Below are 22,008 nucleotides of genomic sequence, written 5' to 3'. Positions count from 1 at the left end.
TTTTATTTTGCTAATTAATTAATATATCTTGTAAATTATTCTGATTGCTTAACAAAAGTTTGGTTTCCAAACAGTGTAAATAAAAAGCACAAATCTACTTTTGCAGCCAGATGATATAAGGACTAATTACTAAAATTGTGTAAGAAAAGGAATGATTAAGAGTTCGGCGTAAAAGATGGACATAAACTTATCCATCAAGTTTAAGAGCAAACACAGTGCATTATCGTGATGTGATGGGTCCTTATGGCAGTAAAGTAGCTCCTAGCAATCCTGGCATTCATATACAAACATACAGAATCCAGAGTATACATACATACCTACTTTAAGTATATGTTACCAAGGACTTCAAGGGTTAAGTGCTACACTAGCATTCAGTAGGCAGCAAAGTCAACGTCAATCTAACCTATGCACTTATGTACAAAACCGAAGGCAAGAACAGGATATTTTATGTGATGCATCTCGAAATGAAACATAATAACAGTGGATTGCGAGTAGTGGACTGACTCTTGGGGATATCTTCATCTTCATTTGCAGCCAGTTGCTGTATTTTCCTCAGATGGAACTGGTTCTTGGTGGAGCTGGCACCTGGCTTGACTCTGGCGCGAGTGGATTCGGGACGGTCTGGAGAAGCAGGATGTGACAGGATGTGAGTTGCAATTGCAGGAGTAATCCTACAGGAAAAGCAAGGTAATACGGATTTTAAGAAGAAAATGCTAAACAAGGTACATCCACAGAGAAGAAAGCCGGTGTACCATGAGTAATAGAATGACTAGATCTTTTCTGATTTCAGTACAAAATAATTTAGAAGAGTCACACATAGACAGCAAAACATCGAAGAGTAGCACTTACTTCCGTTGTGGAAATGACATCAGGGTCTTTGGAGCTGCCATCCTTAGCTCCTTGACTTGCAAGAGAAGACTTAAGCTCATCAGCAACATGTTGTCTTGGGGTCTTCTTGCTCAATAGTTTGGATACATTGTAGGATGGATGACACACAGCAGATGAGCAATGGTCATGGTTATCAGATTTCTTGGTATTTTCCTCTAGCTCTTTCTTTTCAGAACCTGTACTAGAGCTCTGACCACTTCGGCCACACACATTCCTGAAGAACTCCTGCACAATGCCATATTTAGGGGCTTCAGCTTTATTTCTTTCAGTTACTCCTGCCTTGTACAGAGACTCTGTGCTTCCAGCATGATCTACTACATTGAACAAGCTGGACGATCCATCATAAATGTTGCTGAGAACTGGGCTGTCTCGAGTAGTTGTAGATCTTGCCCAAGCTGATCCATTTTGTTTGCCCTGATGGAGATTCCAAAGGCTTCTGTCTTTAGAGACATCTAGTTTAGATGAAGACCTTCTCTGCAACTTAGGAGAGCCAAACTTGGGTGAACAGCAAGGCCGATCAATACGGGAATGGACTTTGTCTAAAGATGTGGAAATATGTTTGCTCCTTGCAGACAGCAGAGATGAGCTTCTTGGAGACCAGCTCTTTGCATGAAGACTTGTTCGGGGTAGATCAGTCTGGAGACCAACGCTTACCATCTGGACAGTCTGGACACCAACTGGAGAGGCACCAACTGTCTGGCTTGATGTACTTTTACTTTTCCTCTCTAGTGAACTTGAGCGGATTGCTTGCCTAACACAATTTGTTATCTCTTTCATGTCATCACTCATGTTTCCGGAGATCTCTAAATCACCCAATGACGTTGGAAAACCAGCAACGGAAGATGGTGTTTCTGTAACAGCATCCTTGTCCAAAAGGTCACGCTTCTTCTTCGAGAAATTGCAAAACCATCGACTGTAGGAATTACCAGACAAGCTTTCTGGCTTTACCATATCTTTAGGCTTTGCCATTGTGAACAGGAATCCTGGCTCAACCATAAGTTTTTCTTCTTTGTTTTGGACCAAAGGCGCTTCTAGTCTTCTCACAACTGGTGGACTGTAATAAATTCGAATGCCAGTTCTGTCTGGTGCAGTGTAACTTCTCTGTATCTGCTTGTGACCAGCTTCTCCATTTTTCCCAGAATTACTCAATGTGTAATCCCAAGAAGAGATACCCAAATTGTCCTTGGCCAAGTGGTCAGACAAAGTTTTGTCATTCATATACTGGCAGTGTTTCTGATTGATATCTGAATCTATTGAACCATTAGTGAGCAGCTGAGAAGCCAGAAAACTTTTCATTCCTTTTTTGTTTTCATTATTATCGAGGGGGGATTGTCCAGAAAGAAAAGGAGAACAATCCAATAAACTTTCAAATTCTGACATAGATGACACAGACTTTGTTCTGTAGAAAAAAAAAAATGCAGTTTTATAGAATTCAGAATAAGTCAAGCAGATGCCACCATTGATGAAAATGTCACATTTTGATACACTGTATATAATGATTTTAGAATAAAATTCTACTTATAATGAAATTACAAATACAGATTATTATCCACACACTGCACTTCACCAAGAAGAGAGAATCAAGTAATCGTTACCTTTTTAAATTGGTCCCGCTGGCATCTATGTCACAGTCAATATCTTTATCCTGCATCTTGTCATTGAGGGCCTAGAACAAAGCATGTATTACCCATTAATAAATATTCATATTACACAGTTTAGGAGATCAAAGGAGCCTGTCCACATTAGAAGACTGCTACATCTAGCTTTGTGCTGAAATCTACAGCGACACAAGGGGTGCAGAACACGACTTAATAAAACCCCATAGGTCTTCACTGGCTCAGTTTCAATTAGGGAGAATAGGAAGATAAATACATAAACTAGCAGTGGTAAGTTGAGTTCATGTCCAGCAGCTGAAGGAATGTATTGAGTTACTACATGGAACAGCTGTTTCATACTAATTGTAACCTATTCCCTTGACAATCCTATGGCTGCTCAGCACAAGTGAAGCATTTTTCCACAAGCTTTATGGTGAAGTGACAGCAGCGATAGCTTTCAAGGTCACAATCACTTTGTGAACCCAACGTGATTTTTGGGCATCGTACAACTGTTTATATATCAAGTTTATCTGCTAGTTCCCATTGATACTTGTTGCTTCAGAAATTTTTGCTTTTTTCTCCACATCCAGAGTGATGCAATGCTTTATACACTTTAGTAGATATGGTTTGGGATTTTGGATTCTTGGATTTAAAGGTTTGGTGGAATATATAACTTCTAAAAAAAAGTACTGCTCAACAATAAAGGGAAGAGATCATCAGAAAATTACCTTTTGGTTTCAATCAGGTTTTTGTGTAACATTAACCCCTTCACGACCTTTGACGCATACGCTGCGTCATGAAAGTCGGTGCCAATGTGACCTATGACGCAGCGTATGCGTCATGGAGGGATCGCGCTCCTGCAGATCGGGTGAAAGGGTTAACTCCAATTTCACCCGATCTCCAGGAACAGGGGGAGTGGTGCTTCAGCCCAGGGGGGGTGGCTTCACCCCCTCGTGGCTACGATCGCTCTGATTGGCTGTTGAAAGTGAAACTGCCAATCAGAGCGATTTGTAATATTTCACCCAAAAAAACGGTGAAATATTACAATCCAGCCATGGCCGATGCTGCAATATCATCGGCCATGGCTGGAAAACCTAATCTGCCTCCCCCCCACCCCACCGATCGCCCCCCCCAGTGCTCCGTTACGTGGCCGCCCCCCTAATTCGTCCTGTCCGCTCCTCTGTCCACCTGTCCGCTCCCCCCGTGCTCCGGTGCCCCCTCCCTGTGCTCCGGTCCCCCCCCCCGTGATCCGATCACCCCCCCTTCATACTTACCTGGCCTCCCGGTGTCCGTCCGGCTTCTCCATGGGCGCCGCCATCTTGCAAAATGGCGGGCGCATGCGCACTGCGCCCGCCGGCTGGCAGATTCGTTTCAGATGTATTTTGATCACTGCGATATAGCCTATCACAGTGATCAAAATAAAAAAATAAGTAAATGACCCCCCCTTTATCACCCCCATAGGGACAATAATAAAAATAAATAAAATATATATATTTTTTTTTCTGCTACGGTTAGGGTTAGAATTAGAATTAGGGTTAGAATTAGGGGTAGGGTTAGGGGTAGGGTTAGGGCATGTGCACACAGTGCGGATTTGGCTGCGAATCCGCAGCGGATTGCCGCGGATCCGCAGCGGATTGGCCGTGGATCCGCAGCGGATTGCCGCGGATCCGCAGCGGATTGGCCGCGGATCCGCAGCGGATTGGCAGCGGATTGGCCGCGGATCCGCAGCGGATTGGCCGCGGATCCGCAGCGGATTGGCCGCTGCGAATTCGTAGCAGTTTTCCATCAGGTTTACACTACCATGTACACCTATGGAAAACCAAATCCGCTGTGCCCATGGTGCGGAAAATACCGTGCGGAAACGCTGTGTTGTATTTTCCGCAGCATGTCAATTTTGTGCGGATTCCGCAGCGTTTTACACCTGTTCCACAATAGGAATCCGCAGGTGAAATCCGCACAAAAAAACACTGGAAATCCGCTGTAAATCCGTAGGTAAAACGCAGTGCCTTTTACCTGCGGATTTTTCAAAAATGGTGCGGAAAAATCTCACACGAATCCGCAAAGTGGGCACATACCCTTAGGGTTAGGGTTGGAATTAGAGTTAGGGTACCGTCTCACAGTGGCACTTTGATCGCTACGACGGTACGATCCGTGACGTTCCAGCGATATCCATACGATATCGCTGTGTCTGACACGCAGCAGCGATCAGGGACCCTGCTGAGAATCGTACGTCGTAGTAGATCGTTTGGAACTTTCTTTCGTCGCTGGATCTCCCGCTGTCATCGCTGGATCGTTGTGTGTGACAGCGATCCAGCGATGCGTTCGCTTGTAACCAGGGTAAACATCGGGTTACTAAGCGCATGGCCGCGCTTAGTAACCCGATGTTTACCGTGGTTACCAGCGTAAAAGTAAAAAAAAAAAAAACGTACATACTCACATTTCAGTGTCCTTCAGGTCCCTTGCCGTCTGCTTCCCGCTCTGACTGTCTGCCGGCCGGAAAGTGAGAGCACAGCACAGCAGTGACGTCACCGCTGCGCTCTGCTCTCACTGTACGGCGGCACTCAGTCAGAGCGGGAAGCAGACGGCAAGGGACCTGAAGGACACCGAAATGTGAGTATGTACGTTTTTGTTTTTTTTTACTTTTACGCTGGTAACCACGGTAAACATCGGGTTACTAAGCGCGGCCCTGCGCTTAGTAACCCGATGTTTACCCTGGTTACCCGGGACCTTGGCATCGTTGGTCGCTGGAGAGCGGTCTGTGTGACAGCTCCCCAGCGACCACACAACGACTTTCCAACGATCACGGCCAGGTCGTATCGCTGGTCGTGATCGTTGGTAAATCGTTATGTGAGACGGTACCCTTAGGGTTGGAATTAGGGCTAGGGTTGGAAATAGGGTTAAGATTAGGCTTGTGGTTAGGGTTAAGGATAGGGTTAGGGTTGTCTTGGGGTTACAGTTGTGGGTAGGGTTGGGATTAGGGTTAGGATTAGGGTTGGATTTAGGGTTACGGGTGTGTTGGGGTTAGGGTTGTGGTTAGGGGTGTGTTGGGGTTAGGGTTGTGATTAGGGTTATGGCTACAGTTGGGATTAGGGTTGGGGGTTAGTGTTGAAGTTAGAATTGAGGGGTTTCCACTGTTTAGGCACATCAGGGGTCTCCAAACGCAACATGGCGCCACCATTGATTCCAGCCAATCTTGCGTTCAAAAAGTCAAATGGTGCGCCCTCCCTTCCAAGCCCCGACGTGCGCCCAAACAGTGGTTTACCCCCACATATGGGATACCAGCGTACTCAGGACAAACTGTGCAACAACTATTGGGGTCCAATTTCTCCTGTTACCCTTGCAAAAATAAAAAATTACTTGCTAAAACATAATTTTGAGGAAAGAACAATTATTTTTTATTTTCACGGCTCTACGTTATAAACTTATGTGAAACACTTGGGGGTTGAAAGTGCTCACCACACATCTAGATAAGAAGATCCTTTTGGGGTCTAGTTTTCAAAATGGGGTCACTTGTGGGGTGTTTCTACTGTTTAGGCACATCAGGGGCTCTGCAAATGCAACGTGACGCCCGCAGACCATTCCATCAAAGTCTGCATTTCAAATGTCACTACTTCCCTTCCGAGCCCTGACGTGCGCCCAAACAGTGGTTTACCCCCACATATGAGGTATCAGCGTACTCACAACAAACTGGGCAACAAATATTGGGGTCCAATTTCTCCTGTTACCCTTGTGAAAATAAACAATTGCTTGCTAAAACATCTTTTTTGAGGAAAGAAAAATTATTTTTTATTTTCACGGCTCTGCGTTGTAAACTTCTGTGAAGCACTTGGGGGTTGAACGTGCTCACCACACATCTAGATAAGTTCCTTGGGGGGTCTAGTTTCCAAAATGGGGTCACTTGTGGGGGGTTTCTACTGTTTAGGCACATCAGGGGCTCTGCAAACGTAACATGATTCCCGCAGACCATTCCATCAAAGTCTGCATTCCAAATCGTCACTACTTCCCTTCCGAGCCCCGCCATGTGCCCAAACAGTGGTTTACCCCCACATATGGGGTATCAGCGTACTCAGGAGAAACTGGACAACAACTTTTGGGGTCAAATTTTTCCTGTTACCCTTGGGAAAATTAAAAAATTCTGGGCTAAAAAAATATTTTTGAGGAAAGAAAACACATTTTTTATTTTCACGGCTCTGCGTTATAAACTTCTGTGAAGCACTTGGGGGTTCAAAGTGCTCACCACACATCTAGATAAGTTCCCTTGGGGGTCTAGTTTCCCAAGTGGGGTCAATTGTGGGGAGTTCCTACTGTTTAGGCACATCAGGGGCTCTGCAAATGCAACGTGACGCCCGCAGAGCATTCCATTAAAGTCTGCATTTCAAAACGTCACTACTTCCCTTCCGCTCCCCGACGTGTGCCAAAACAGTGGTTTACCCCCACATATGGGGTATCAGCGTACTCAGGAGAAACTGCACAACAACTTTTGGGGTCCAATTTCTCCTGTTACCCTTGGGAAAATAAAAAATTGTGGGTTAAAAAATCATTTTTGAGGAAAGAAAAATAATTTTTTATTTTCATGGCTCTGCGTTATAAACTTCTGTGAAGCACTTGAGGGTTCAAAGTGCTCACCACACATCTAGATTAGTTCCTTGGGAGGTCTAGTTTCCAAAATGGGGTCACTTGTGTGGGAGCTCCAATGTTTAGGCACACAGGGGCTCTCCAAACGCGACATGGTGTCCGCTAATGATTGAAGCTAATTTTCCATTCAAAAAGCCAAATGGCGTGCCTTCCCTTCCGAGCCCTGCCGTGCGCCCAAACAGTGGTTTACCCCCACATATGGGGTATCATCGTACTCAGGACAAACTGGACAACAACATTTGGGGTCCAACTTCTCCTATTATCCTTGGGAAAATAAAAAACTCCGGGCTAAAAATCATTTTTGAGGAAAGAAAAATATTTTTTTTATTTTCATGGCTCTGCGTTATAAACTTCTGTGAAGCACCTGGGGGTTTTAAGTGCTCACTATACATCTAGATTAGTTACTTGGGGGGTCTAGTTTCCAAAATGGGGTCACTTGTAGGGGAGCTCCAATGTTTAGGCACACAGGGGCTCTCCGAACGCAACATGGTGTCCACTAACGATTGGAGCTAATTTTCCATTGAAAAAGTCAAATGGCGCGCCTTCCCTTCCAAGCCTTGCCGTGCACCCAAACAGTGGTTTACCCCCACATATGAGGTATCGGCGTACTCAGGAGAAATTGCCCAACAAATTTTAGGATCCATTTTATCCTGTTGCCCATGTGAAAATGAAAAAATTGAGGCTAAAAAAAATTTTGTGTGAAAAAAAAGTACTTTTTCATTTTTACGGATCAATTTGTGAAGCACCTGAGGGTTTAAAGTGCTCACTATGCATCTAGATAAGTTCCTTGGGGGGTCTAGTTTCCAAAATGGGGTCACTTGTGGGGGAGCTCCAATGTTTAGGCACATAGGGGCTCTCCAAACCTGACATGGTGTCCGCTAACGATGGAGATAATTTATCATTCAAAAAGTCAAATGGCGCTCCTTCCCTTCCGAGCCTTACCATGTGCCCAAACAGTTGTTTACCCCCACATATGAGGTATTGACGTACTCAGGAGAAATTGTCCAACAAATTTTAGGATCCATTTTATTCTGTTGCCCATGTGAAAATGAAAAAATTGAGGCTAAAAGAAAATGTGTGAAAAAAAAGTACTTTTTCATTTTTACGGATTAATTTGTGAAGCACCTGGGGGTTTAAAGTGCTCACTATGCTTCTAGATAAGTTCCTTGGGGGGTCTAGTTTCCAAAATGTGGTTACTTGTGGGGGAGCTCCAATGTTTAGGCACACGGGGGCTCTCCAAACGCGACATGGTGTCCGCTAAAGATTGGAGCCAATTTTTCATTCAAAAAGTCAAATGGCGCTCCTTCCCTTCCGAGCCCTGCCGTGTGCCCAAACAGTGGTTTACCCCCACATATGAGGCATCAGCGTACTCACAACAAATTGGACAACAACATTCGTGGTCCAGTTTCTCCTTTTACCCTTGGGAAAATAAAAAAATTGTTGCGAAAAGATCATTTTTGTGACTAAAAAGTTAAATGTTAATTTTTCCCCTATTTGTTGCTTCTGCTGCTGTGAAACACCTGAAGGGTAAACTTCTTGAATGTGGTTTTGAGCACCTTGAGGGGTGCAGTTTTTAGAATGGTGTCACTTTTGGGTATTTTCAGCCATATAGAACCCTCAAACTGACTTCAAATGTGAGGTGGTCCCTAAAAAAAATGGTTTTGTAAATTTTGTTGTAAAAATGAGAAATCACTGGTCAAATTTTAACCCTTATAACTTCCTAGCAAAAAAAAAATGTATTTCCAAAATTGTGCTGATGTAAAGTAGACATGTGGGAAATGTTATTTATTAACTATTTTGTGTCACATAACTCTCTGGTTTAACAGAATAAAAATTCAAAATGTGAAAATTGCAAAATTTTCAAAATTTTCGCCAAATTTCCGTTTTTTTCACAAATAAACTCAGAAATTATCGACCTAAATTTACCACTAACATGAAGCCCAATATGTCACGAAAAAACAATCTCAGAACCGCAAGGATCCGTTGAAGCGTTCCTGAGTTATTACCTCATAAAGGGACACTGGTCAGAATTGCAAAAAATGGCAAGGTCATTAAGGCCAAAATAGGCTGGGTCATGAAGGGGTTAAAAAAGCATTTTTTTATGAAATTTATTCAAAAATAAATCTAAAGTAAAAAAAAAAAAGGATAAAAAAAAATACGGTAAATGAGGAATCTTTCAATTTTTACACTGGACATTGAGGCTTTTTTTTTTAGAGTCTTACTTCCTTTATTTGCAAGAATATATCCATAGAGGCAGAATGACTGGTAACACCTTTATACACAGCTAATATCACAGGATCCACCAATCACAACAAACCACAAAAGAGTCGGGATCCAACTATTCTGGCTATGTACATGTGTTATTTCCTGAAGAAGCAGTTTCTGGGACTTTTTTTTATTATTATTATCACAAACACAAATCTATATTAAAAAAACAAAACAAAAAACACACAAATTGATGAAATGTTTAAAAAATACATTCAACACAAAGCCCTGATTTTAACAACAGGTAATTTTCTGATAAAATCCCTTTAACCCATTTTTGACCAGTCAAATTTTGCTTTTGCGCTTTAGTTTCTCCCAAGAGAAATACATTTTTTTTTTTAATTGACATATCCAAATAAGGGACACGACGTACTTCTGAATTAAACCATTAATTTAATGAACTGAAATATGGGGCAAAAAAATTACAAGTTCGTTGAAAATGTGAAAAAAACAAAGTCTGTACAGTTAAGGCAAACACCGAATGAAGATTTTTTTTGTATTTGAGTAGTTAAAACATTTCTGAAAATTAAAATTTTCTGTCTTGTTGTCATGCTTCTGAGACCTGAAACTTTAATTTTCCATGAATGAGGGCTTGTTTTACGTGTGCTGGGCAGACTGTTTTTTGTTTTTTTATGGATACCATTTTGGGTACATACAACAGCTTGAGAGCTTTCTATAGGGTGTTAGAGGGGTAGATGCAGTAAAACTGGATCTGTAGCATTTTGATTTTTGTGCTTCCTTTTATGGACACAACAATTTCAAACTATATTTACTTTTAATTTTACTATAGCCTTGCAGTATCTAAATACACTGACAGTCTCCTTGGCTTCATAAGGGCACCAACATTGCAGTAATCAGGGTCTTCAGCAAGCCCACAGCCACCATGGTATCGGCACACCACAATTGTGTCGCAAGTGGCCGATGGGAGCCAGTGCATCAGTAATTAGGTCAATGAAATGTTGTTGTCCATGATGGATAGTGGCAATTAAATGGTTAAAAAGTAGCGATTGTGTTACATAGGTGCCATCTATGTAACAAAAGCGGCATTTGCCCATTACGGAGCAGCCTCAGCTCCTGAGCCTGCTTCTCACACGCGCATCCAGACTGTGACATACAGCTATGTCAGGACGTGGGAAGTGGTTATAGAGGACTATGAAATTGATGGCCTCTACTTTAAATAGGTCATCAATATATAAAAGGTGGGATTTGATACTCCGCACCCTACTGTTCAGCTGGTAGTGGTCCCGGTGGTTGTCGTAAGTACACGGAGTACGGAGCCGGACACCACAAGTCACTGTAATGTGTAGGGCCGCTCTCAGGGACTGCAGCTCTGTACCCTGGAATGAATGGCACGTACAAGAAAACAGAAGATGCTCACTTGCAGCTGCCTCTTTCTAGTTAATTCTACCAAATTGTCTCATTTAAACCGTATACCAGAAAGTAATCAAGTTTGAGATTAAAGTAGAGCTATATAATATTAGCCCTGTATTGGCACAGGATGAAATGTCTGAACACAGGTAATTGTAGGGGTTTTCATATAAATCTTTACTATATATGATTACTGCAGGCGCTTTATGTAAGATGCATATAATCCGTACCTCCTTCCAGCATCCACTCTTCCTCTCTGGGCCTCTTCTCACCCAAGACTCCTCGTCTTTCTGAAAAATGACCACAAATGAACACGTTGATGACTGTAACCACCATGCACTGATATTTCATGGTTTTTTATAAGACCATGAACAAACTTGTCAGTCAGTAACAGATCATAAAAGGGGTTTATCTCAACTGCATACATTGTTAAGATTGCAAAGTGCTTGTATAAAACAAGCAATTTTGCAGTTTATAATGTATTAAAAATTCATTCAACTGAGGGTTTGTAAATTCTATAGTATGTAGCTCATCGTCTAGGTAACCAGCCAACTCTGTAGTGCAGAGGTAGCCAGACTCCTAGGCAAGGTGCACAGTGATTACAAGCGCTGCTCTGAAAATGGGCAGATCGCTGAATCCAGCTAGCTTTAAACATAACATAATAGTAACATATTAAAAAGCAATGATCATTGGGGAGAATCCCTATGTAATATACAATCCAATAGATTTCTGTTTTTTTTTTTTACTATTGGATTCATAAGTAATTTAACAAAAAATATCATATGTCAGAAGGTGTAACAGTTGTATGAATGAGCTTTTTTTGCTACAGAATATTTTTTATCTTCCTTTCTACTTCATAGTGATCTGCAGACCTCTGGGGGTGTGTAATATTTTATCGTGTTTAATGTAATTTTACACAAAGCTCTACAGCTGACATTTGGCTTTAGGAATCTGCTCCTTTTTATGAATCCTACAGAAGCTTTTAAATAGAGATGTGTAATGTGTCATTCCATGGATGGTGAGCTGCCATGCTTCCTATAAATCTATGGTGTGATATGTTACCGAAGAGTAGGCTCTGTTCCCCCACCCCTTAATTTATTCTCTCATTACTGAACACTCTACTAATTAGGTGTAAAATGTCTTATTGAGCCCGGCTGCCACTATTACCAGTGTGGATAAGTATACCCGCACAGTAATGGGCTATTGCTAACTCCACAATCCCAGACACAATTTATTCCATTCGACAGCCGTGGAGAATTTAACATCACGCCGCGCTGGGACTCTATTCCATTGCTGCCTCTGGCGATTGAGGGATTTAAATATAATTTTGGCAACTGTAGGTTTCACAAACCTAATCCAGACAAAATTAGGTTATTGCTGGGCAGAAAATGCCAACACATGGAAATGACAAGAGCCGTGGGGACCACTAAGTGGGGATTAGCCTCATTGGAGGGAAGACTGTCCATGTATAATACTGATAGATATAAATTATATGTGTTCTGACGAAAAACACAATAAATCAAATTGAAATTATGGAAATGCTTGTACACTAAGATAGGTTTAGCTTGTAGCCAACACCAAAAAATCTAAATTTGTAAAAAGTATGCTCATGTTTGCAACAATTTTTGCTTTTTTTTTTATTGTGTGAATGCATCTAAAATGCAAAATGAAGCACATTTCTATTGATGCACATAAGATGTATCAATGCATCCATCCTTACAGACTATAACTGAGCCCTGCAGTCCTACATTATATTATAAACAAAGGATGGATGGAAGGGGGTGCATCCGTAAGGTCAGACAATGCCACATTTCAGGGGGTCACAGAGGAGGACACAGCTTGGGAAAGCTACAGTATGTGAAGAGCCACTTAAAGGCAGATTTTGCTTTGGTGGTCCCGGTTGGTTCTTGCATTATAAGATAGGTCATTTACTTGAATTACCATAAAGTACTACTACACATTCCCTGCAGTGTTTTTTCAGGGCAGACACCCATTTAAAAGATAAAAGGACAGTTCTATCAGGAAGGCACCCATTTTTGGTTAGAGATTTACTCCTAATAGAGCTCAAAGACTTCAATTATTTTTTTTCCTTATTAAATTAAAAGGACTACACAACCTTGAGGCTGTATGGCTGGATTTATGGTTGGTCATGTATTATTCATAGCCGTATAGCCCTCGTGTACGGTATGGTTATATAGAACATCTGTGACATCTGCTCATCGCAGATACACATGGAACACGGCATCAAGAGATACATTAACCGTGTTAAGATCAGAGAACAAATAGCACACTTCAGACAGGTTTAGTGCAAATAAAACGGGTTGTCTTCTCTTCTGTCAAGCTGCTGAAAATACAACCAAAATCATGCTGGGTGGCATGGGTTTGACACTCTTCTAGACGGCTTTGGAGCTACCTGGCTTTCCTAGTTACAGTGCTTGGTTGTCACTGACATTTCAGTCTGGGAGAGCTTGGAAACTAACAGCTTGATTGCAATTACAGATCTTGCCAGATATGTCATCTACACTTCCCATAATCAGAGGGAATGTGGTACTAAAATATACATTAACATAAAAAGTCAAACAAGGAACATAAATCCGGATGTGAAAAATGTATATATCTGTAGGTTTTATTGGACATCACCCAATCGGGCAAAAATAATGCGCTTCATAGGTGTATGAGCAGCTACAAACTGACTATACACTTTACATAGCTATCAGCTTTTCCTCTCTAGACTCACCCATAAGCATGTACTCTTGCTAGTCAAGTAGCTGCGAGAAAATGTTTGGCAGATTCAATCACCCCCACCATCACTGTATGGTCAGCAAATCCCCATAGACAATATATGACACTTATATCAAATGTGCATAGACCCTTTAAGTATCAAGGCACAACCAACTATACAAAAAGTTAGAGTGTACCCTTCACCAGTCTGTGGCTGCCATCTATAATATAACGCTGGGAGCGTCACTCTGTCCGAAGCCTTTATAGACTGCGCAAGCGCAGCGCAGTCTGGACCCCACAGAGTGACGCTCCCAGGAGATCGCGGTATGCGTAAGCACTGAACGCAGACCGCGATCTCCAACGGAGAAGCAGGGACGTGCCAGGAGGGTGAGTATGCAATATTTACCTGTCCCGTTCCACCGATGCGCGCTGCTCCGTCCTCCACATCCTCTGCCTGTGACGTTCAGTTCAGAGGGCGCGATGATGCGCTTAATGTGCGCCGCCCTCTGACTGAACAGTCACAGCCAGAGGACCCGGAAGACGGAGCTGCACGCATCGGTGGAACGGGGGACAGGTGAATATAGCAAGTGCCGGGGGCCTGAGCTAGCGGCGAATCCGGCACCTGACCCAAACAGCGCGCCGGTGTCCCCGCCTGCTCAGGCCCCCGGCACCCGGCACAGCCGCCCGCACTCGGCACAGCCGCCCGCACTCGGCACAGCCGCCCGCACTCGGGCAGTAGAGCCGGAGAGAGAAAGATGGGAGCAACATATGGCAGAATGGAAACAGGAACAGGCAGAGTGGGTGCAGCACATTACAACAGAATTGGGGCACAGGATGAGAACAGCACATGACAGAATGATTGCACACGATGGGAGCAGTACATGACAGAATGGGGGTGCAGAATGGGGGCGCACACATGACAGGATGGGGGTGCAGGATGGGAGCACATGACAGGATGGGGGCGCAGGATGGGAGCACATGACAGGATGGGGCGCAGGATGGAGCAGCACATGACAGGATGGGGGCGCAGGATGGGAGCAGCACATGACAGAATGGGGGCACAGGATGGGAGCAGCACATGACAGAATGGGGGCGCACACATGACAGGATGGGGGTGCAGGATGGAGCAGCATATGACAGGATGGGGGCGCAGGATGGGAGCACATGACAGGATGGGGACGCAGGATGGAGCAGCACATGATAGGATGGGGCGCAGGATGGAACAGCACATGACAGGATGGGGATGCAGGATGGAGCAGCACATGACAGGATGGGGGCGCAGGATGGGATTACATGACAGGATGGGGATGCAGGATGGAGCAGCACATGACAGGATGGGGGCGCAGGATGGAGCAGCACATGACAGGATGGGAGAGCAAGATGGGAGCAGCACATACCAGGATGGAGACCATATACCAATATAAATGCTCGCCACCCGGGCGTAGAACGGGTTCAATAGCTAGTTTATATATAAGGAAACTGGGCAGTCACAAACCGATCATGTTACGAAATATGACATTTACAAAAATGCCCAGAATTACCCTAAGTGCCAGGCTGAAGGACCCTACATTCTAGCAAAAGCGGGGTCCAAATGGAAGGGTTGTGAGGCCAACACCTAGAGTGGTGTAGCATAGCTGGGAACGACAGGGTTAAATCTCAGCTCTGCAGTGTCTTGATTATGGATGCACCTCTAGTATTTTTGGTAAGAAGCAGGAAGTAGATTCAGTAGATGGCAGTCTACTGAACTGGATGCCGCAGAGGCAAATGTTTTAGCTGGTGAATGTCCTGAAAAAGAGTCAGTCTGCTGGGGAGCAGAGCAGACTGGAGGTGTCTGGGAGCTGGGAAAGCTGAAGAAAGAGAGATAAGCCAGAATGGCTCTTAGAAGAGAACTGCAAGTATCAGTAGCTGCTATAGACTATAGAGCTGGGGCTAGCTCAGCAGTGTATAAGTAGCCAGGTTCTGTTCCATTTAGTTAGTGCCAGGATAAGGCTAGGGATTTATGTTTATGATTTTGGTGCTGCGCAACCTGTGGCGAGCAATAAAAAAACTGCACGTTTAGACCAAAACTGCATTGCCCGTGTGGATGCTACTTAAGGCCTACCAGCGAGTGAATCCCTACAGTGGGATCCCATAACCACCATGGGACCTCTTACTGTAAAAATTGTGAGATCTCAAGATTTCAATTACTACAGAGCAACAGCATCATTTTATTAAGCAGTTACCGATTGGTAACATTATTAGAGCAGTTAATGATCAATAACGGCCTGGTAAATCATGTGGCAAAACTAGTTTAGCTATAAAATGTGAGATTTTGGGATATCACGTGAGATCTCGCTCTTTCGCAGGGATGTAGAATCCCCTTCTGCATGCCAGGATTCCATGACCCAGAAGTGCTGACACGACTTTTGAAAAGTTAGAGACTACTGGGCATATTTGTTAATTCATATTTAACAATATCATCGGTCTATGGCTTCCTGCTGTTCCGTAAAATAAAGGGCAGCCACAGACAGGTGATGGGTACTCAGTTTTATACCAGAATATCCCTTTATATAACTGAGATACTATGAATCTGCGTCTAGCAAAAGTTAAGGTGGTCTCCTCATCCTTTGCTAAACAGCCTTTGTGACACAGCAACTCTCTGCTACTACAACTATTTTCTAACACAGGAAATCAGGAACAACCTCAGAGTCACATAAAAGCATGACTGCCTATATACGAGTAAGTCCAATGATTATTTGTTCTACTTTTGTAGTCCTGCAAGTTCATTTTCCAAAACTTATTTGCTTCTACCCACAGATGCAGCCAAGTAAAAGGAACAGTGGGTTAAAGCCCAATTTACTGTACTCTTAAAGGGAATATGTTACTAGGTTTTTGATACCCCAGCTGACAGCAGCATAATGCATACGTTTCAACAACGTGTAATTTACTGCAGTTGTTTTATCTGCTACAGATCTGCCAGTTCTCTGAATGCTGAACCCTGTATAACCCGCTCACATCACTCATTGACAGCTGTGCACACTGTGCATAGGCAGACAGCTGCCAATCAGTGATGGGCACATGTTTATATAAAGCTCATGAATATGTAAGAGTACATGGAGAAATCACTGTTTTAGCTGTAGGAGATCACTAAACTACAGTAAACCGCTCCAGAAGGGACATCACTGGAATCAGGGTCTCTGCCCCTACATCATGTTGATCTCAGATTAGGTGAGAAAAATCTGTTGACACATTCCCTTTAAAGATGTACAGTAATACTTATGGAGGATGAAACCTGTTCATGAAAACTCCATGTGTAAATGGTAGTAATATCCTAAAGGTCTTCAAAAGGTGTATAGACATTGTGCTACTGACCCACCAAAAATCCCCCATATTCTCACCAGTTTTAGTTTATTCTGCAATTCTTTTAGTCGCTCCTCTGTTTGCTTACGCTCTTCCTGGAAACGAGTCAACATCTCCTCTTTTTCTTGAGCCCAGTTTTTCTCGTTGACCTGTAGTTGTTTTGTCAGGTCCATGACAGCGCTGTAGGATTCGGCCAGAAGATGCTGGTGATCCTCCCTTTCCCGCTTTAAGGCAGCTTTAATATCTGGTGAGGCTCTCTCTGACCCAAGTTTCCCAGATTCCAGCTACAACAAATAAAATTATCTTTATTAATTTATAACAAAACAAAAACAACCCTACGATGTGCCAATGATTATTTTCAGTATTTTCTAGGTCACCTAATCATAAGCCTCTCTTTCTTTCAAAAACATGGCTGTCTGAGAAGGTTTCCCGGAGGATAATTCATATATGTACACTACTGTTCAAAAGTTTAGGGTCACTTAGAAAAGTCCTTATTTTTGAAAGAAAAGCACAATTTTTTCCAATGAAGCTAACATTAAATTATTCAGAAATACACTCTATACATTGTTAATGTGGTAAATAACTATTCTAGCTGCAAACGTCTGGTTTGTAATGCAATATCATCATAGGTGTATAGAGGCCCATTTCCAACAACCATCACTCCAGTGTTCTTATGGTACTTTGTGTTTGCTAACTGTGTAAGAAGGCTAATGGGTGGTTAGAATCCCCTTGAAAACCCTTGTGCAAGTATGTTAGCACAGCTGAAAACAGTTTGGCTGATTAGAGAATCTATAAACCTGACCTTCCTTTGAGCTAGTTGAGAATCTGAAGCATTACATTTGTTGGTTCCATTAAACTCTCAAAATGGCAAGAAAAAAAGAACTTTCATGTGAAACGCGACAGTCTATTCTTGTTCTTAGAAATGAAGGCTATTCCAAGTTTGCCAAGAAACTGAAGATTTCCTACAACTGTGTGTACTACTCCCTTCAGAGGAGAGCACAAACAGGCTCTAACCAGAGTAGAAAGAGAAGTGGGAGGCCCCGCTGCACAACAAGACAAGTACACTAGAGTCTGTAGTTTGAGAAATCGACGCCTCACGTGTCCTCAACTGGCAGCTTCATTAAATAGTACACGCAAAACGCCAGTGTCAACGTCTACAGTGAAGAGGCAACTCCGGGATGCTGGCCTTCAGCGCAGAGAGGCAAAGAAAATGCCATATCTGAGACTGGCTAATAGAAGGAAAAGATTAATATGGGCAAAAGAACACAGACATTGGACAGAGGAAGATTGGAAAAAAGTGTTATGGACAGACGAATTCAAGTTTGAGGTGTTTGGATCACACTGAAGAACATTTGTGAGACTCAGAACAACTAAGAAGATGCTGGAAGAGTGCCTGACGCCATCCGTCAAGCATGGTGGAGGTAATGTGATGGTCTGGGGTTGCTTTGGTGCTAGAATGACAAAGGTCTGCAATGCTGGAATTGCTGCAAAGGGAGCATTCTTTGACGAAAGCAAAGTTTGAAGGAGAAAATTATTATTTCAAATAAAAATCTTTTTTTCGCACCTTGTCAATGTCTGGACTAGATTTTCAATTCATTTGGCAACTCATTTGATTAATAATAGTATGAGTTTTGATGGAAAACAAAAAATTGTCTGGGTGACTCTAAACTTTTGAACGGTATTATGTACACGGTATTTGAACACGTATTATGGTTTAGAGACGTGTGCAATCTTTGGAGAATGCGCATTGAACTGAATGAGCAACGATTATGCTAAGAGGTGAAAAAGCTCAGAAGATTAATTGCATTGCTCATACACTAAAGGCTTTTGCGACTCAGACTTCATACTCCATAAGAATTCCACCAGATTGACAGAAGCAGTGGTGATGTAGCTGTAGAAAATACAAAAAGATTGTACACATGAGCCCTTTCACATCGGCCAATAGTTGGCTGAACAATCGTTCCCCTTCACTGGCAATGATCAGACAAATGAACAAACTGCTTAATAGTTAGCAGATCACACCTTTTATGCAGTGTAATGGGATATACAGCTGACAATATACCAATGGCATGGGACTGAATAATTGACAGATATAAAATACTATTATTGAGGTAAAACAAATATTTTTATAAAATATATATATATATATATATATATATATATATATATATATATATATATATATATATATATATATATATATATACACACACACATATACATACTACTGTTCAAAAGATTATGGTCACCCAGACAATTTTGTGTTTTCCATGAAAACTCATACTTCTATTAATCATATGAGTTGTCAAATGAATAGAAAATCTAGTCCAGGCATTGACAAGGTTCGAAAAAGGGATTTTTACTTGAAATAATAATTTTCTCCTTCAAACTTTGCTTTCGTCAAAGAATTCTCCTGTTGCAGCAATTACAGCATTGCAGACCTTTGGCATTCTAGCAATTAATTTGCTGAGGTAATCTGGAGAAATTTCACCCCATGCTTCCAGAAGCCCCTCCCACAAGTTGGTTTGGCTTGATGAGCACTTTTTGCGTACCATACGGTCAAGCTGCTCCCATTACAGCTCAGTGGGGTTGAGATCTGGTGACTGCGCTGGCCACTCCATTACAGATAGAATACCAGCTGCCTGCGTCTTCGCTAAATAATTCTTGCATAATTTGTAGGTGTGCTTTAGGTCATTGTCTGGTTGTAGGATGAAATTGGCTCCAATCAAGTGCTGTCCACAGGGTATGGCATGGCGTTGCAAAATGGAGTGATAACCTTCCTTATTCAATATCCCTTGTACAAATCTCCCACTTTAACAGCACCAAAGCAACCCCAGACCATCACATTACCTCCACCATGCTTGACAGATGGCATCAGACACTCTTCCAGCATCTTTCCAGTTGTTCTGCATCTCACAAATGTTCTTTTGTGTGATCTAAACACCTCAAACTTGGATTCGTCATAACACTTTTTTGCAATCTTCCTCTGTCCAATGTCTGTGTTCTTCTGCCCATATTAATCTTTTCCTTTTATTAGCCAGTCTCAGATATGGCTTTTTCTTTGCCACTCTGCCCTGAAGGCCAGCATCCCGGAGTCGCCTCTTCAAGGTAGATGTTGACACTGGCGTTTTGCGTGTACTGTTTAATGAAGCTGCCAGTTGAGGACCTGTGAAGCGTTAATTTCTCAAACTACAGACTTTAACGTACTTGTCTTGCTGCTCAGTTGTGCAGAGGGGCCTCCCACTTCTCTTTCTACTCTGGTTAGAGACTGTTTGTGCTCTCTGAAGGGAGTAGTACACACCGTTGTAGGAAATCTTTAGTTTATTGGCAATTTCTCGCATGGAATAGACTTCATTTCTAAGAACAAGAATAGACTGTCTGAGTTTCACATAAATTTTTTTTTCTGGCCATTTTGAGAGCTTAATGGAACCAACTAATGTAATGCTTCAGATTCTCAACTAGCTGAAAGGAAGGTCAGGTTTACAGGTTTTCTAATCAGTAGTGATGAGCGAGTATACTCGTTGCTCGGGTATCCCGAGCACGCTCGGGTGGTCTCCGAATATTAGCGACTGCTCGGAGATTTAGTTTTCCTTGCCGCAGCTGCATGATTTGCGGCTACTAGACAGCTTGATTACATGTGGGGATTCCCTAGCAACCAGGCAACACCCACATGTACTCAGGCTGGCTAGCAGCTGTAAATCATGCAGCTGCGTCAACAAAAACGAAATCTCTGAGCAGTCACAAACACTCAGAGACCACCTGAGCGTGCTCGGGAAAACCAGAGCAACGAGTATACTCGCTCATCACTATTAATCAGCCAAACTGTTTTCAGCTGTGCTAAACATACTTGCACAAGGGTTTTCAAGGGTATTCGAACCATCCATTAGCCTTCTTACACAGTTAGCAAACACAAAGTATCATAAGAACACTGGAGTGATAGTTGTTGGAAATGGGCCTCTATACACGTATGAAGATATTGCATTACAAACCAGACGTTTGCAGTTAGAATAGTAATTTACCACATTAAGGCTGGGTTCACATTACGTTACTGGCGTCCGTTAGACGGACTACGTTACACCGCGGCATAATGCGGCGTAACGCAGTCCGTTAACGCCGCCATTGAGTCCAATGTCGGACGCATCGCTAGCGCACGCCCACAATGGGCGTGCGCTAGCGATGTGCAGTCATTGAGTGACGGACCCTGGGACGCGGGCTGCAGCGTTTCCGTGTCCGTCACTGCTAGCGCAGATAGAGCATCTGCTAGCTCTATCTGCGCTAGCGCAATGACACATCGGCCCTTGCGTTAACAACAGCCCGTTAACGCATGTGTTGAATGGGCTGCTGTTAAAGCAATGTGAACCTGGCCTTACAATGTATAGAGTGTATTTCTGAATCATTTAGGCTATGTGCACATGTTGTGTTTTTTTCAGTGAAACCACTTAAAAAATGCTTACTAAACACATCCCATTATTTTTAATGGAATTAAGCATTGTTGTGCCCATGCTGCATTTTTTTCCGCAAAAAAAACGCATCGCGGAAAAAAATGCAGCATTGTTCATTAATTTTGCGGAATTTCTGCGATTTTGCTGCTATATAATTGGATTGGGACGGTCCGGAAAAAAAGGCGAAAAAAACGCACAAAAACGAGAGTGGATTTCCTGCGAAAGGAGTCCGGTTTTGATCAGGAAAATTCTGCAAACATTCTGCAACGTGGGCACATAGCCTTAATGTTAGCTTCATTGGAAAAAACTAATTTTCTTTCAAAAATAAGGCAATTTCTAAGTGACCCTCAACTTTTGAACGGTAGTGTATGTATATACAGGTCCTTCTCAAAAAATTAGCATATAGTGTTAAATTTCATTATTTACCATAATGTAATGATTACAATTAAACTTTCATATATTATAGATTCATTATCCACCAACTGAAATTTGTCAGGTCTTTTATTGTTTTAATACTGATGATTTTGGCATACAACTCCTGATAACCCAAAAAACCTGTCTCAATAAATTAGCATATTTCACCCGACCAATCAAATAAAAGTGTTTTTCAATACCAAACAAAAAAACCATCAAATAATAATGTTCAGTTATGCACTCAATACTTGGTCGGGAATCCTTTGGCAGAAATGACTGCTTCAATGCGGCGTGGCATGGAGGCAATCAGCCTGTGACACTGCTGAGATGTTATGGAGGCC

At 42.6% G+C, this 22,008-nt stretch overlaps 1 protein-coding gene across 3 annotated transcripts in view; it reads right to left on the bottom strand.

Moving 5' to 3' along the window:
- Positions 1-376: 376 nt before the first annotated feature.
- Positions 377-22,008, bottom strand: part of MTCL2 (microtubule crosslinking factor 2) — a 103,462-nt gene continuing 81,830 nt past the window's right edge. For 2 of the 3 annotated variants that reach the window (XM_077251865.1, XM_077251863.1), the window contains exons 11-15: positions 16,850-17,095; positions 10,982-11,041; positions 2,484-2,554; positions 850-2,287; positions 377-671 (exon numbers count right to left, since the gene is read on the bottom strand). In XM_077251865.1, the coding sequence (XP_077107980.1) occupies positions 525-671; positions 850-2,287; positions 2,484-2,554; positions 10,982-11,041; positions 16,850-17,095 (1,962 nt within the window). In that variant the 3' untranslated portion in view covers positions 377-524. The remainder of the gene's footprint in view (positions 672-849; positions 2,288-2,483; positions 2,555-10,981; positions 11,042-16,849; positions 17,096-22,008) is intronic. The other variant, XM_077251864.1, reaches the window with a different exon arrangement.

This window comes from Ranitomeya variabilis, chromosome 4 (genome assembly GCF_051348905.1).
Source record: "Ranitomeya variabilis isolate aRanVar5 chromosome 4, aRanVar5.hap1, whole genome shotgun sequence".
NCBI lineage: Eukaryota > Metazoa > Chordata > Amphibia > Anura > Dendrobatidae > Ranitomeya > Ranitomeya variabilis.
This window is presented reverse-complemented; position numbering and strand designations above follow the sequence as displayed.